Below are 17,397 nucleotides of genomic sequence, written 5' to 3'. Positions count from 1 at the left end.
GTAGCGAGACTATTAGTAACTTAAATTACTATTGTACATCATTATATGACTCAAAGTTTCTAGTGGCTTTATAAAGAAAAAGCAAAGCAAGAAGTACTATACGATTCGTGATGAGGCATCAGAATTCAAAACTGAAATAAAATACATTCACTTCGATTTGATAACTACAAATAAAATTAGTAAGGACTCGTTGTTTATTCTATTCCTATATTTCATGTCCAGTTACAATGGCAGCAAGTGCCTATTATTTATGAAAGCATTGTTTTGTTAGTTAACGTCCTGGTTTAGCCATAATTTTGTTGACATTTATACACAGGCCGAGAATCGTTTTAAGTAGAAGAAGAATTGAGCGTCATCTGGTTGATATTATATAGAATGAAATTAAGAAATCCTTGACAAAATCATTTATTTACAAATAATTATGTATATAGTAATACAAAAATTATAATTAAAAACTTATATTGATATAATATTTTTATTAAAAGAAATGCAAACTATTTTTATTGAGAAATTTATTTTCATATCACACAGATGCGCTTCTAGTAGTTCTTTCTATCAACTTGGTCCGGCTGAAGGTAATGAACAAGAGAGAACATTCTTTATATCAGTTTTAATCTTGTTAATCTCTCGCTTGTAACAAATATAATGTAAGGGACGTGTGAAGCATTCCATCAACTATGACGCTGGGTTGTAATTTTTAGAATATGATTATTCAAAGGTGGCAAATTTGACGTTCTTTTTACCCGTGGTTTCCCACCGATGTAAACATTGCTTCGGTGGTGCCCGAAAGGAATTCGTTGCACCGTTCAATTGTCGTTTGTAAGTCCTTTTCCTGTGTAGTTGTTTTTATGTAAAGATGTAGTAGTGATTGCAATTAATACGTTTGTTAATTCTGTTGTGAAATTTTCATTTTAAATACACGCCGTATTACGCTATGGCATTTGAAAATTTGTCTAGGGGCCGATTTGGTGAAAGGTTATGGGACGTAATTCAGTCATGCGATTTCCATTTTATTCAAGCTAGGCTAAATTGAGGTTATATTTTACATATTATTGGTTGAGGAAGTGGTTTATAATTAATATTAAGCTTTATTGAGGAAATAGGTAAGGTATAGGGTGGAAACCAGGCCACCTACAATCAACGCTTGCCACCCTCCGAAAAAGTACATTATAACGCGTCCTGACACCCGAGATGGGCATCAGTCGCGACTTGTTGTTGGTGAGAAACGGAGCTAAAGACCTCTACTCTCCTTTCGAAGTAAGTATTTTCTCCAAAGTTAGAAATTAAGGCCAAATTTTAAGATTTAAACAGAGGGTACTGAAAACGGTCTCAAACGTAGTGCAAATCTCACCAAAACGCGTTCAACATTTTTACTTACAACTCGAGGTATTTAGAAGATTGACGCCATCTCGATGTTTACGGAGTAGCTTGTGTCAATAAACTAACCATTTCCTGTGATAAATCCGCACACCACTTGTGCCCACAAGACGCTGGAGCACTTTCATCACAACAATCGAAACACGATTTCTCACCAACAACAAGCTAGGAGTAAAAAAGTAGTAAAACATCAATATTTACATATTTTGTGATGATAATTTGAAAATATTCGTTATTGAAAAGTAACTCGACTTTGACTCAAATTTAAGTAATTATTTTTCTGAATTAGGGTAGATCATCACAGCAGGCCAAGCAGGCCACCTACCATCAATGCAAGCCACCCTCCGAAAAAGTACATTATAACGCGGTATGACACCCGAGATGGGCATCAGTCGCGACTTGTTGTTGGTGAGAAACGGAGCTAAAGACCTCTACTCTCCTTTCGAAGTAAGTATTTTCTCCAAAGTTAGAAATTAAGGCCAAATTTTAAGATTTAAACAGAGGGTACTGAAAACGGTCTCAAACGTAGTGCAAATCTCACCAAAACGCGTTCAACATTTTTACTTACAACTCGAGGTATTTAGAAGATTGACGCCATCTCGATGTTTACGGAGTAGCTTGTGTCAATAAACTAACCATTTCCTGTGATAAATCCGCACACCACTTGTACCCACAGACGCTGGAGCACTTTTATCACAACAATCGAAACACGATTTCTCATCAACAACAAGCCAGGCGTAAACAGCTGTTGGGGTAGAAGATGACGAGAAGCGTGCTCTTGGCTAATTTTTAAATAGGGTAGATCATCACAGCAGGCCAAGCAGGCCACCTACCATCAATGCAAGCCACCCTCCGAAAAAGTACATTATAACGGGTCCTGACACCCGAGATGGGCATCAGTCGCGACTTCTTGTTGGTGACGGAGCTAAAGACCTCTACTCTCCTTTCGAAGTAAGTATTTTCTCCAAAGTTAGAAATTAAGGCCAAATTTTAAGATTTAAACAGAGGGTACTGAAACGGTCTCAAACGTAGTGCAATCTCACCAAAACGCGTTCAACATTTTTACTTACAACCTCGAGTATTTTAGAAGATTGACGCCATCTCGATGTTTACGGAGTAGCTTGTGTCAATAAACTAACCATTTCCTATGATAAATCCGCACACCACTGGTACCCACAGACGCTGGAGCACTTTTATCACAACAATCGAAACACGATTCTCATCAACAACAAGCCAGGCGTAAAAACAGCTGTTGGGGTTAGAAGATGACGAGAAGCGTGCTCTTGGCTAATTTTTAAATAAGTAGTAAAACATCAATATTTTTACATATTTATGATGATTAATTTGAAAATATTCGTTATTGAAAAAGTAACTCGACTCTGACTCAAATTTAAGTAATTATTTTTCTGAATTAGAACGTTCTTTCAAGTTCTGTATTATGACGTCACGACATCTTGACTTTCGTACCTATTGTAAATAATTGCTATACTCAACTGTCATTGCAGAACAGTTTACCAGTTATTCATGCAGATTGTTATCAGCTATACATGTAATTGTTATAATCGTAATGCGCATATATATCTTTATTTTTTACTTTTTGGATATAGAAGATGTTTTACTGCTGGATTATCGCCGTAGTGTGACGCAATCGTTTTCGGTCCATGGGCCTCTTGTCTGTTTTCGCACCATAAGAAATTATGGGGCCGAATTTGCAATGACCAGAAAGTCGTTAAAAGAGGAAAGTTAGCATTGAGGGGCATATGTTTTTGACTGAGAAAAATACAAATTTATTCAATAGCTAGCTTGTAAAAAATACTTGGTTATAAAAACTTGATTGACAACTAAGCAGCATGTCTACTATGGGTTTCAGAGACAGTGCAAGCAGGTTTTTTGGGCAATACCTATTTCTGTAACGAACACTCTTAACAGAACGAGATTTTGCTATAGTGCATTACACCCAGTGCCGTAATTTATAAGGGTATCGTGAATCACTAATCGTAAAGAATAACGACACTTGTCCTTGTACCAAGAGACAAAAACTCCATTATGCAGAAATGGAATACGAACACGCGTATAAAGCTCCACCTACCCTCTCCCCACCCCCCCCCCCTCCACCGCCATCCCTTTTCTTCTTCGTTCCTCCGCCTTCCTTTCTCTCTCTCTCTCTCTCTCCTCTCTCTCTCTCTCTCTCTCTCTCTCTCTGTTGCCATTCGGTATGTGTTGAACCTCCAAACTGGGTATAAGACTCCACACCAAAACGTTGAAATTGGTGAAATTAGGCTATGTATTGGAAGTATATATACATAAATATTAAAGCAATTTTATCATTATTGCATTACTATGACAACTAGAATTCATGGAAACAGTTTATAACCTGTTAAGCGTCACCCACGTAATAATACGTTTACCGCGATCTACTCGGTAGCGCCTTCAACGGGTATTACGTTCAAGACTTTAAACTTTTGCTGCTTGTCAAGCCGTCAGCCCCGAATAATACGTTTACTCGTATAGAAAGTGTAGGAACATCATTTGGTAAACACTCTCGCGCACATGGGAAACTTATTTCCAGCCTGGCAACTCTTTCCTGGTGGTCGCTTATGCTAGAAAACTGCCTGTCCCTGTTGGTTTTCTTTCAATACGCTTCGGGGCGTTTATCGAGACAAATTGGATTTCGCGTCTTTCACAATGAATGTCCCAAAGAGGAGGCATATTTCTTTAGGTGAGATCATCAAATACTAGATGAGGAGTGTGATATTGATAACCTATTTGATGATGAGAGCTCTAGTTCTGAATCCTCCAGTGATGATACAAACTTTTCTTCCAATTGCGGGAGTGAAAGATGACTTTCTTTGCCGAGTGACTGGACTCCGAGAGAGAGAGAGAGAATTTCCTACAGTTAATTACAGTATGAATAACAAGCATAAAAATCAATATTAACTTTGAAAAACTATCATCAGTGCTATGATCGCTGATTACAAAAAAAGCGTGACGGTACGTTAGCAGCGAGCTCATCAGGGGCGGACGCTTAACAGGATAATGGAACGGCGTATGTGTGAAGCCTCCACTAATGTGGCAACGATGATTTTGCCATTCTTAGCATGCAAACATTAAAGCATGCAAACATTAAAGGTTAGGGGGAAACATCAGTACAGGCCAACCCTCATCACGGTAGACGGGTCTTATTCACGGTCGATATTTATTGTGAAACTGAATACAATTGCAACTCTAGCATACCATTTAAAAGACTGAAGTTTCGTCAACATATTGTGATATATGAAAGCCCATACGAACTAAAAATAAGCATGTGAGCTCTTCGTAAAATATGTTTTTCAAGGCAGTTTTGAAATCCAATATGGCGGCTACGTTTTTTCATGGACGGTTTCTCATCAGTGACGGACACCATCTTTCCCCAAGCCTTCCCAGCACTCATTGAACAATGTTAGCGTATGTATGTAACGTTTATTGATCTTACTCAAAGATTGCAGTTGTAATCAGCACAATAAAACAACATTTTGTTGCCTATATTAGTGAAAGTATGAAACTTGTTATTCCCGGGGTTATGGTTGGAACTGAATTCATTCTTACCTTGTAATCGGCGGTTTTTATCCTTACTGCCATCACAACTGAAACTCCACAGTGCTTATTTGATTGTTATTATACACATTTTGGTCTCAGTTCACTCCACATTGCACTTTAAACCCGTTGCTGTTCCTGGTTTCTAAGCGCGCGCGCCATAAAACACAATTACAAACAGCAGACGACGACAGACGACGAAACTGCAAAGTTTTATTCCCATAAACTTTTTGGTTTACTTTACTCGTTATTTAGTTTAAATTTACATTGTTATTTAAAAATTTGATTTAAATTCATGTATATTATCCCTTTTTTGCAACCAAATTACCCCGAAAAATTACAGATATTTCTAACGTAGATATTATCAAATGTTTCTAACGTTTTCGTACATCTGGCTGCCGAAAACCATAGAGGAACGAATACGGAAAAGTGCATAGAGGAACGACTAACGTTTTTTTTTTTTTTTTTGCTTTTTTTTGTTTTTTTGCTAGCACTTTTCATTGATTTCAGTCTTTATTAGTATTTTGAATTTCTTAAAAATAATCGTTTATGCCAGAAATAAATGTAACCTTTAATGTTTGCATGCTTTAATGTTTGCATGCTAAGAATGGCAAAAATCATCGTTGCCACATTAGTGGAGCTTCACACATACGCCGTTCCATTATCCCTGTTAAGCGTCCGCCCTGATGAGCTCGCTGCTAACGTACCGTCACGCTTTTTTTTTGTAATCAGCGATCATAGCACTGATGATAGTTTTTCAAAGTTAATATTGATTTTTATGCTTGTTATTCATACTGTAATTAACTGTAGGAAATTCTCTCTCTCTCTCTCGGAGTCCAGTCACTCGGCAAAGAAAAGTCATCTTCCACTCCCGCAATGGAAGGAAAAGTTTGTATCATCACTGGAGGATTCAGAACTAGAGCTCTCATCATCAAAATAGTTATCATATACACTCTCATCTAGTATTTGATTGATCTCACCTAAAGAAATATGCCTCCTCTTTGGGACATTCATTGTGAAAGACGCGAAATCCAATTTGTCTCGATAAAACGCCCGAAGTTCGTATTGAAAGAAAACCAACAGGGACAGGCAGTTTTCTAGCATAAGCGACCACCAGGAAAGAGTTGCCAGGCTGGAAATAAGTTTCCCATGTGCTGAGAGTGTTACCAAATGATGTTCCTACACTTTCTATACGAGTAAACGTATTATTACGGGGCTGACGGCTTGACAAGCACAGTTAAAGTCTTGAACGTATTATTACGTTGGGGATGACGTTAACAGGTTATAAACTGTTTCCATGAATTCTAGTTGTCATAGTAATGCAATAATGATAAAATTGCTATTTATGTATACTATACTTCCAATACATAGCCTAATTTCACCAATTTCAACGTTTTGTGTGTAGTCTTATACCCACCGTTTGGAGGGTCAACACATACCGAATGGCAACAGAGAGAGAGAGAGAGAGAGAGAGAGAAAGGAAGGGGAAGGCGGAGGAACGAAGAAGAAAAGGGATGGCGGTGGAGGGGGTGGGGGGGGGGTTGGGGAGAGTAGGTGGGAGCTTTATACGCGTGTTCGTATCCATTTCTGCATAATGGAGTTTTGTCTCTTGGTACAAGGACAAGTGTCCGTTATTCTTTACGATTAGTGATTCACGATACCCTTATAAATTACGGCACTGGGTGTAATGCCACTATAGCAAAATCTCGTTCTGTTAAGAGTGTTCGTTACAGAAAATAGGTTATTGCCAAAACCAAAAAATGCTTGCCACTGTCCTCTGAAACCCATAGTAGACATGCTGCTTAGTTGTCAATCAAGTTTTTATAACCAAGTATTTTTACAAGCTAGCTATTGAATAAATTTTGTATTTTTCTCAGTCAAAACATATGCCCCTCAATGCTAACTTTCCTCTTTTAACGACTTTGGTCATTGCAAATTCGGCCCCATAATTTCTTATGGTGCGAAAACAGACAAGAGGCCCATGGACCGAAACGATTGCGTCACACTACGGCGATAATCCAGCAGTAAAACATCTTCATATATCCAAAAGTAAATAGTAAAGATATATATGCGCATTACGATTATAACAATTACATGTATAGCTGATAACAATCTGCATGAATAACTGGTAAACTGTTCTGCAATGACAGTTGAGTATAGCAATATTTACAATAGGTACGAAAGTCAAGATGTCGTGACGTCATAATACAGAACTTGAAAGAACGTTTCTAATTCAGAAAAATAATTACTTAAATTTGAGTCAGTCGAGTTACTTTTTCAATAACGAATATTTTCAAATTAATCATCATAAATATGTAAATATTGATGTTTTACTACTTATTTAAAAATTAGCCAAGAGCACGCTTCTCGTCATCTTCTACCCCAACAGCTGTTTACGCCTGGCTTGTTGTTGATGAGAAATCGTGTTTCGATTGTTGTGATAAAAGTGCTCCAGCGTCTGTGGGTACAAGTGGTGTGCGGATTTATCACAGAAATGGTTAGTTTTATTGACACAAGCTACTCCGTAAACATCGAGATGGCGTCAATCTTCTAAATACCTCGAGTTGTAAGTAAAAATGTTGAACGCGTTTTGGTGAGATTTGCACTACGTTTGAGACCGTTTTCAGTACCCTCTGTTTAAATCTGTTTAAATCTTAAAATTTGGCCTTAATTTCTAACTTTGGGGAAAATACTTACTTCGAAAGGAGAGTAGAGGTCCTTTAGCTCCGTTTCTCACCAACAACAAGTCGCGACTGATGCCCATCTCGGGTGTCAGGACGCGTTTATAAGTACTTTTTTCGGAGGGTGGCTTGCATTGATGGTAGCTGGCCTGCTGTGATGATCTACCCTACATTTATTTCTGGCATACGATTATTTAAGAAATTCAAAATACTAATAAAGACTGAAATCAATGAAAAATGCTAGCAAAAACAAAAAAAGCAAAAAAAAAAAAAAAAAAAAACTTAGTCGTTCCTCTATGCACTTTTCCGTTATTCGTTCCTCTATGGTTTTCGGGCAGCCAGATGTACGAAAACGTTAGAAACATTTGATTTTATCTACGTTAGAAATATCTGTAAAATTTTTCGGGGGAAATTTAAATTTTGTTGCAAAAAGATAATATACATGAATTAAATCAGAATTTTTAAATAACAATGTAAATTTAAACTAAATAACGAGTAAAAGTAAACAGTTTAGGGAATAAAACTTTGCAGTTTCGGTCGTCTGTCGTCGTCTGCTGTTTGTAAAAATTGTGTTTATGGCGCGCAGGCGCTTAGAAACCAGGAACAGAACGGGTTTAAAGTGCAATGTGGAGTGAACTGAGACCAAAATGTGTATAATAACAATCAAATAAGCACTGTGGAGTTTCAGTTGTGATGGCAGCAAGGATAAAAATCGCCGATTACAAGGTAAGAATGAATTCAGTTCCAACCATAACCCCGGGAATAACAAGTTTCATACTTTCACTAATATAGGCAACAAAATGTTGTTTTATTGTGCTGATTACAACTGCAATCTTGAGTAAGATCAATAAACGTTACATACATACGCTAACATTGTTCAAATGAGTGCTGGGAAGGCTGGGGAAAGATGGTGGCCGTCACTGATGAGAACCGTCCATGAAAAACGTAGCCGCCATATTGGATTTAAAAACTGCCTTGAAAACATATTTTACGAAGAGCTCACATGCTTATTTTAGTTCGTATGGGGCTTTCATATATCACAATATGTTGACGAAACTTGTCTTTTAAATGGTATGCTTAGAGTTGCAATTGTATTCATGTTTCACCAATTAAATATCGAGTGAATAAGACCCGTCTACCGTGATGAGGGTTGGCCTGTTGTGATGTTTCCCCCTAGAACGTTCTTTTAAGTTCTGTATTATGACGTCACGACATCTTGACTTTCGTACCTACTGTAAATAATTGCTATACTCAACTGTCTTGCAGAACAGTTTACCAGTTATTCATGCAGATTGTTATCAGCTATTCATGTAATTGTTATAATCGTAATGCGCATATATATCTTTTATTAGGGTAGAATATCACGACATGCCAACCCTCATCATGGTGGACGGGTCTTATTCACTCGATATTTAATTGGTGAAACATGAATACAATTGCAACTCTAAGCATACCATTTAAAAGACTGAAGTTTCGTCAACATATTGTGATATATGAAAGCCCCATACGAACTCAAATAAGCATGTGAGCTCTTTGTAAAATATGTTTTTATACATTCAACTTACCTGTCAGATATAGGGGGAAACATCACGACAGGCCAACCCTCATCACGGTAGACGGGTCTTATTCACTCGATATTTAATTGGTGAAACATGAATACAATTGCAACTCTAAGCATACCATTTAAAAGACTGAAGTTTCGTCAACATATTGTGATATATGAAAGCCCCATACGAACTAAAATAAGCATGTGAGCTCTTCGTAAAATATGTTTTCAAGGCAGTTTTGAAATCCAATATGGCGGCTACGTTTTGCATGGACGGTTCTCATCAGTGACGGCCACCATCTTTCCCCAGCCTTCCCAGCACTCATTTGAACAATGTTAGCGTATGTATGTAACGTTTATTGATCTTACTCAAGATTGCAGTTGTAATCAGCACAATAAAACAACATTTTGTTGCCTATATTAGTGAAAGTATGAAACTTGTTATTCCCGGGGTTATGGTTGGAACTGAATTCATTCTTACCTTGTAATCGGCGGTTTTTATCCTTACTGCCATCACAACTGAAACTCCACAGTGCTTATTTGATTGTTATTATACACATTTTGGTCTCAGTTCACTCCACATTGCACTTTAAACCCGTTGCTGTTCCTGGTTTCTAAGCGCGCGCGCCATAAACACAATTTCATACATTCAACTTACCTGTCAGATATATACATAGCTATAGACTCCGTCGTTCCCGACAGAATTTCAAATTTCGCGGCACTCGCTACAGGTAGGTCAGGTGATCTACCGCCCTGCTCTGGGTGGCAGGACTAGGAACTATTCCCGTTTTCTAATCAGATTCTCTCTGTCGCCGGCTGTATCAACATTGTTGTTACTTCCTCCTGACTAGAATTCGTTTTTCGCAAAGCTTTTGATCATCTCTCGCTGATATTTGGTGACGTACTTGGATCGTTGTTTGGCATTCGCTATCGTGGACTGTTTTTTGGACTTGGTTTTTTGGAATTTGTGAATATGTCTGATTCTAGTGTTAGTTTCAGAGTGTGTGTGAATGATGGGCTAAGAAGGTGAGGATTCCGAAAGCTTCGGTAGATCCTCACACTATTTGTAGGGGGTGTAGAATGTTGAATGTTCGATTGAGAATACGTTGTAACGAGTGTGAGAAACTGAGTGCACAAGAGTGGAAGAATCTAACTTCTTACTTGAAGAAGTTAGAGAAAGATAGAGAGAGGAAGGCGGCTTATAAAACCCGCAGAATGTCTGCCTCTCATGATTTACTATCTAGCTCTGTAGCTTCTTCCTATGATAATCATGACCATTCTGTTTCAGCCCGTTCACAAATTGCTAATCCCTCTAGTTCTGCTTCGGAAATAGCAGAACTTAGAGCTTCCCTTCAGAAAAATGCAGGAAAAAGTCGCAGCATTGGAAGGTAAGGAAAGTGAATGTGGTAGTGATGTTAGTGTCCCCAGTGTAGTGGAGGGGCGCTCTGGTCGTCTCTGCGACGCTCCCAGGCCTAGACCTCTTCCAAGCTCCCTGGCCCGGAGGAGAAGGAAAGTCGAAAGCCGTACGGGGGTTGTGGAGAATCCCCAACGATCAGGCGTCCCTTCGGCAGAAACATCGATCGTATCGACTGCCAAGGACCGCTATAAGGAAAAGCGTCCTTCGAGAGTGCTTTTCGTCGTCTAGTTCACCTCTCGAGAAGAGGATGGAAGGAGTCGAATCTTTCCCGTCCTTTGAAGAGGAGTATGAAAGAGCATGAGCTCAATTCGAGTCCCGAGCGCTTCTCGGAAGGAGGAAGCGCCTTCGGTAATAAAGAAGGCGAGAATACATTCAGACTCTGGGTCTGGAAGGGATCCTAGAGCGCCTTCCAGATCTCCCTCTCCTAATTCGGAAGATTCCTCAACCAGAAAATTTTGAAGAATATGCAAGAGCAATTAGCCTTGTTAGTAGGAACTCGTTATAAGGAGCCTACTCGTAAGAAGGATGATAGGCTTCCTATTAAAAGATCTAAATACCTTTCTCCTGTCGGGCGCGACGCATCCTTCAGGGGAGTTGTCGCACAGGCGGCCATCTCTGGGGGGAGCGGTGCGCTAGACAGGAGAGAAGTAAGAAAGGAAGTTACTCCTGTCAAGAGTAGGGCGCCAACCAGAAGCCAGGCTCCGAGTAGGCGCAACGAGCCAGTACACATTCAAGATCTTCAATCAAGCGCCAAGAGTTAGCTGAAGAGGAAGATCCTGTTAGGAGTAGAGCGCTTGTGAGACGGAAAGCGCCTACCGGAATCAATACTCATACTAAACATCAGACGCATTCTAAGGATCAGGAGTGTTTGGAACGACGTGCTCCTACCAGGCGCCAGGAGTCGTCGGACCTAGATACTCTCCAGGCGCCAGGAGTATTCTGAACTGAATACTCCTCCCAGGCGCCAGGAGTATTCCGAAGCTTATACTCCTCCCAGGCGCCAGGAGTACTCTGGACTTAATACTCCTCCCAGGCGCCAGGAGTATTCCGAAGCTTATACTCCTCCCAGGCGCCAGGAGTATTCTGAACTTAATACTCCTACCACGCGCCAGGAGTATTCTGAACAAAATGCGCCTACTAGAAGCCAGGAGTATTCGAGGCGCTCTGCGCCTGCCAAGCGCCAGGAGTATTCCAAAAACGTTACTCCTCCCAGGCGAGATACTCCTGCTGTACACCAGGCGCATTCCTCGTATGAAGAGCCTGACACTCGTAAGAGAGTAAGAGAAGAGTCAGAAGAAAGAAGAGAGCCTTCTCCTTCCGAGCCTATCAACCCAGAAGATGCCTCGGAGGACGAAATGAAGGAAGGTTCTTCTAATTATAAAGTTCTTTCGTCCCTTCTATTGGAGGAATATGGAGACTCTTTGACGCCAGCTGCTCCCCCTTCTCCACGCTCTCAGTTTTCGAGCACGAAAACACAACAAGTCTTCCTCTTTCCTTAAAATGAAGCCTGCTATATCTATGAGGAGGGCTCTACAATCTCTTGTCTCCGGTTCAAGAAGAAGAAGGAGTTAGGAAGGACGGGTCTTTTGTATGCCTCCCGCTAAACTTACAGGAGGAGAGCATTTGGTACGAAACGGGAGAGGATATGGGATTGTCTCTGTCCGTTTCAGCTGAATCAGACTTCTCGAGTTTGGTGGATTCGTCGAGAAGACACGCCTTGAATGCAGCGAAGGTAAACATGGGGCTTTCGGAAACGGACCACCTCCTCAAGGGACTTTTTCACACTTTAGAAGTTTTTAACTTCTTAGATTGGTCCCTTGGGGTTCTGGCCAAGAAATCTCAGGAAAAGGAACAACTCGACCCAGAAACCCTAAATTGCATCCTCGCCTGCATTGATAAGGCTGTTCAGGATGGATCGGCTGAGGTATGCTCCCTCTTTGGTGCAGGAGTTTTAAAGAAAAGGGCGGTGCACAGTGCTTTCCTCACGAAGGCCGTCTCTCCTTCGCAGAGAGCCGCCTTATTGTTTGCGCCTCTCTCTGAACACCTTTTCCCTCGCAGTTGGTGAAGGACATCGCGCATTCTCTGACGGAAAAGGCCACCCAGGATCTCCTTAGACAATCCTCAAGGAAGAATAGGCCTGTGGCTAGTGAGGAAAAGAAAGTGGCTCGCCCACTCAGCAGCAGCCCTTTCGAGGAGGTCTTCCAACTAGATCGATCGCCAGAAGGAAGTCAACCGAAAAGAGGGGCAGGTCTTCCTTCCGTCCCTTTAAGAAAGGGAGTGAGAATTCTGCCTCCAGACACCCGTAGGAGCAGGTTACATTCTTTTTGCGAAAGCCTGGGAAGACATAGGAGCGAATTCCTTGGACGATGTCGATTATCAAGAAGGGGTATCGCATCCCATTCAAGGACATTCCTCCCTTGACAACATCACCGAGGGAATTGTCCGCCAGATACAGGGACCCTGTTCTGATGGATACTCTTCGTCAGATGGTGGAACAGATGTGGGACAAAAGAGCAATAGAGCTAGTGCTGGATTGCAACTCCCCGGGGTGTTTTACAATCGCTTGTTTCTTGTAGCAAAAGCCTCGGGGGATGGAGACCGGTCTGGACGTAAGTGCGCTGAACAAATTTGTCGAACACAGAAGTTCAGCATGGAAACGTCTGCTTCAGTCCTTGCAGCACTGCGGCAAGGGGATTGGATGGTTGTCCCTAGACCTTCAGGACGCATACTTCCACATCCCGATCCACCATTCGTCGAGGAAGTACCTTCGATTTATGTTCGAAGGAAGAAATTATCAGTTCAGGGCCCTGTGTTTCGGCCTGTCCACGGCTCCTCAAGTCTTCACAGACGTGATGAAAAATGTAGCAAGGCACTTACATTTGAAATGGGATAAATGTCTCCCTGTACCTGGACGACTGGCTCATCAGAGCCAGGTCTCAAAAGCAATGTTTGGAGACCTGTTATTAACACTGGAATGACAAAATCTTTGGGATTGATCGTGAACCTCGAGAAGTCTCAGATGATCCCCAGCCAGAACGTGGTTTATCTGGGGATTCAGATGGATTCTCGGGGTTTTCGAGTTTTTCCATCTCAAGAGAGAATAAAGAAAGGCTGTGCCACAGTATCGAACTTTCTAGGGAAAGAGCGCACTTCAGCGAGGGAATGGCTGAGCCTTCTGGGCAACCCTTTCCTCGCTCGAAACAGTTCTTTCTCTTAGGAAGATTACATCTTCGACCGCTTCAGTTCTTCCTAAGAAGAAGTTGGAGTTGGAAGACAGGTCAGCTCTCGGACACGTTCCCAATCTCGGAAGAAATAAAACATCATTTGAAGTGGTGGTTGATTCCATTAAGGGAAAACAAAGGAGTGTCCCTGCAAGTACGGAACCCAAGCCTGACATTGTTTTCAGACGCCTCGGAGGCGGGCTGGGGTGCAACATTGGGATCCAAAGAAGTGTCAGGCACCTGGTCTGCAGAACAGTGTCATGGCATGGCACATAAATTGCAAAGAGCTCTTAGCAATTCACCTGGCGCTAAAGAGCTTCGAACACTTAGTCAGAGGCAAAGTCGTGCAGATAAATTCAGACAATACGACAGCTCTGGCTTATGTCAAGAAGCAAGGAGGGACGCACTCTTTTGCTCTGTACGAGCTGGCAAGGATCTATTGATTTGGGCGAACCAAAGGAAGGTAGTTCTTCTAACAAGGTTTGTTCAAGGGAGAGGAATGTGAGAGCGGACAGATTGAGCAGGAGATTCCAGGTCCTTCCCACAGAATGGACACTCCACTCAGAAGTCTGTCAGAGCCTTTGGCTCCTTTGGGGAAGCCTCAAATAGATCTTTTCGCCACATTCCCTCTCCAAAAGGATAGAAACATTTTGTGCCTGGTGGAGGATCCCCGGGCTTATGCAACAGACGCCTTTCTCCTGGACTGGTCAGGATAGACGTTTACGCTTTTCCCCCGTTCAAGATACTGGGGGAAGTAGTCAGAAAATTCGTGCATCCGAAGGAACCAAGATGACTCTGATCGCTCCGTATTGGCCAGCTCAAATTTGTTCACAGAGGTGATGGAATGGACAGTGGACTTCCCCAGATCTCTTCCAAACAGAATAGATCTGCTCAACAACCCCACTTCGAGATTGGTACCATCAAAATCTACCCGCTCTTGCTCTGACTGCCTTCGACTATCGAAAGACTTGTCAGAGCGAGAGGGTTTTTTTTTTTCTCGCCAGGCAGCAAACGCAATTGCTAGAGCCCGCAGATCATCTACTAGGCGTGTGTACCAATCGAAGTGGGAAGTTTTCAGAAAACTGGTGTAGGTCGAAGAAGCTGTCCTCTTCCAGTACCTCTGTGACCGAAATTGCAGATTTCCTTCTGTCTTCTTTAGACAAAAGTCGCATCTCTCGGTACCGACTATTAAGGGGTACAGGAGTATGCTTTCAGCAGTCTTTAGAAACAGAGGATTAGATCTGACGAAATGATAAGGATTTGCACGACCTCATTCGTTCCTTCGAAACATCTAAATCACTTGAACCTAAGGTTCCAAGCTGGAACTTAGATGTGGTTCTTAAATTTTCTATCATCAGATGAATTCGAACCACTTCACACTGCTTCGTTTCGTACATCACTAGAAAGTGTTTGTTTCTGATGTCTCTTGCAACGGCAAAAAGAATCAGTGAGTTTGCACGCCCTTGAATCAAGAGTTGGCTTCAAAGGAGACTCTGCAATTTCTTGTTCATTTCAGTCCCTTTTTCTGGCCAAAATGAAAACCCCTCGAATCCCTGGCCCAGGAGCTTCGAAGTGAAAGGACTTTCTAGTTTGGTGGGCAGAGAGGCAGAAAGATCCCTTTGTTTGCCCAGTTAGAGCTCTAAAATTTTATCTGGACAGGAAGAAGCAGTTGGGGGGTTCGCATGCAAAGGTCTTTGGTGCTCAGTGAAAGACCCCAAGAGAGCAATGTCCAAGAACGCATTAGCCTTCTTTGTTAGAAGTGTTATCTCAGAAGCTCATAAGAATTGTCCAGATGATTCTTTTAACTCTTTTAAGGGTGAGAGCCCACGAGTTAGAGCAATCGCAACCTCGTGGCGTTCCAAAGAAATATGTCACTAAAGAACATTTTGGACGCAACTTATTGGAGATGCAACTCTGTGTTTGCATCCCATTATTTAAAAGACGTGCGAGTTACGTATGATAAATGTTTTTCTTTAGTCCGTTTGTGTCAGCACAGACGGTTCTGGGTAAAGGAGAAAGCACCAATCCTTAAATTATGTACGTAACCCTCTTGTCGGATGTGTTCTCGGGTTTGTTTTTCGGTGTATGGGAGTGTCAGTTGTCGCACAGGCCTGGACCTTCACTTCTCTTCATTTGAAAATCGAGTGACATCTGACTATTAGAGGGGTACAAAAAATTTTGTTATTTTTGTATGTATGAGTTTCGAGTTTGTGGTTGTTTGCTAAGAGTTTGGGGATAACTCTAGGCAATCTTAGAACTAACACGGGTTAGGATCGGGTGATCGGGATTGGTTGTGTGCTCCTTAAATAAGTGCGTGTTGTCATATAAGCGGATGTGCTCCCATTGACAAACGCCAGTTAGGATTCTGTCGAGTAAGTGGAGAGACCCCATCGACAGATCCACAAGAACTCTTGGCCACAGATCACTATCTCGCTAAGGCTCTTGAGATGAAGCAGACTCCTGGGCAGTAGCCACGAAGTCTTCCATCTAAAAAGGAGGTAGGAACTAAGGTTTATTTATACCTACAACATATGTTGTTTACCTGTCTAGTCAGTTGGTTAGCTGTCTCTTGCCCTCCACCAAAGGGTGTCAATCAGCTATGTTATATATCTGACAGGTAAGTTGAATGTATGAAAATGACATTGTTATGATACAATAAAGTTTCATACATACTTACCTGGCAGATATTATACAATTGAAGACCCACCCAGCCTCCCCGCAGGAGACAGGTGGAAGAGAGAATCTGATTAGAAAACAGGGAATAGTTCCTAGTCCTGCCACCCAGAGCAGGGCGGTAGATCACCTGACCTACCTGTAGCGAGTGCCGCGAAATTTGAAATTCTGTCGGGAACGACGGAGTCTATAGCTATGTATAATATCTGCCCAGGTAAGTATGTATGAAACTTTATTGTATCATAACAATGTCATTTTCGAACAGCAGACGACGACAGACGACGAAACTGCAAAGTTTTATTCCCTAAACTGTTTACTTTACTCGTTATTTAGTTTAAATTTACTTTGTTATTTAAAAAATTTTGATTTAATTCATGTATATTATCCCTTTTTTGCAACCAAATTACCCCGAAAAATTACAGATATTTCTAAAAGTAGATAAAATCAAATGTTTCTAAACGTTTTCGTACATCTGGCTGCCGAAAACCATAGAGGAACGAATACGGAAAAGTGCAGAGGAACGACTACTTTTTTTTTTTTTTTTTTTTTTTTGCTTTTTTGTTTTTTGCTGCTAGCACTTTTCATTGATTTCAGTCTTTATTAGTATTTTGAATTTCTTTAATAATCGTATGCCAGAAATAAATGTAAACCTTTAATGTTTGCATGCTAAGAATGGCAAAATCATCGTTGCCACATTAGTGGAGGCTTCACACATACGCCGTTTCCATTATTATCCTGTTAAGCGTCCGCCCCTGATGAGCTCGCTGCTAACGTACCGTCACGCTTTTTTTGTAATCAGCGATCATAGCACTGATGATAGTTTTTCAAAGTTAATATTGATTTTTATGCTTGTTATTCATACTGTAATTAACTGTAGGAAATTCTCTCTTCTCTCCTCTCTCTCTCTCG

At 41.2% G+C, this 17,397-nt stretch overlaps 1 protein-coding gene across 4 annotated transcripts in view; it reads left to right on the top strand.

Annotated features, from left to right (window-relative positions):
• Positions 1 to 437: 437 nt before the first annotated feature.
• LOC135207798 (large ribosomal subunit protein uL6-like) overlaps positions 438 to 17,397 on the top strand; it is a 37,723-nt gene continuing 20,763 nt past the window's right edge. Inside the window, exon 1 of one of the 4 annotated variants that reach the window (XM_064239625.1) lies at positions 438 to 575. In XM_064239625.1, coding sequence (XP_064095695.1) covers positions 488 to 575 — 88 coding nt within the window. In that variant the 5' untranslated portion in view covers positions 438 to 487. Of the gene's footprint in view, positions 576 to 667; positions 820 to 9,427; positions 9,523 to 17,397 lie in introns of those variants that run through there. The other 3 variants (XM_064239627.1, XM_064239628.1, XM_064239626.1) reach the window with 3 other exon arrangements.

Source organism: Macrobrachium nipponense, chromosome 34, assembly GCF_015104395.2.
Source record: "Macrobrachium nipponense isolate FS-2020 chromosome 34, ASM1510439v2, whole genome shotgun sequence".
Taxonomy (NCBI): domain Eukaryota; kingdom Metazoa; phylum Arthropoda; class Malacostraca; order Decapoda; family Palaemonidae; genus Macrobrachium; species Macrobrachium nipponense.
The sequence above is the reverse complement of the archived record's forward strand: the minus strand, read 5'-3'. Positions and strand labels throughout refer to the sequence as shown.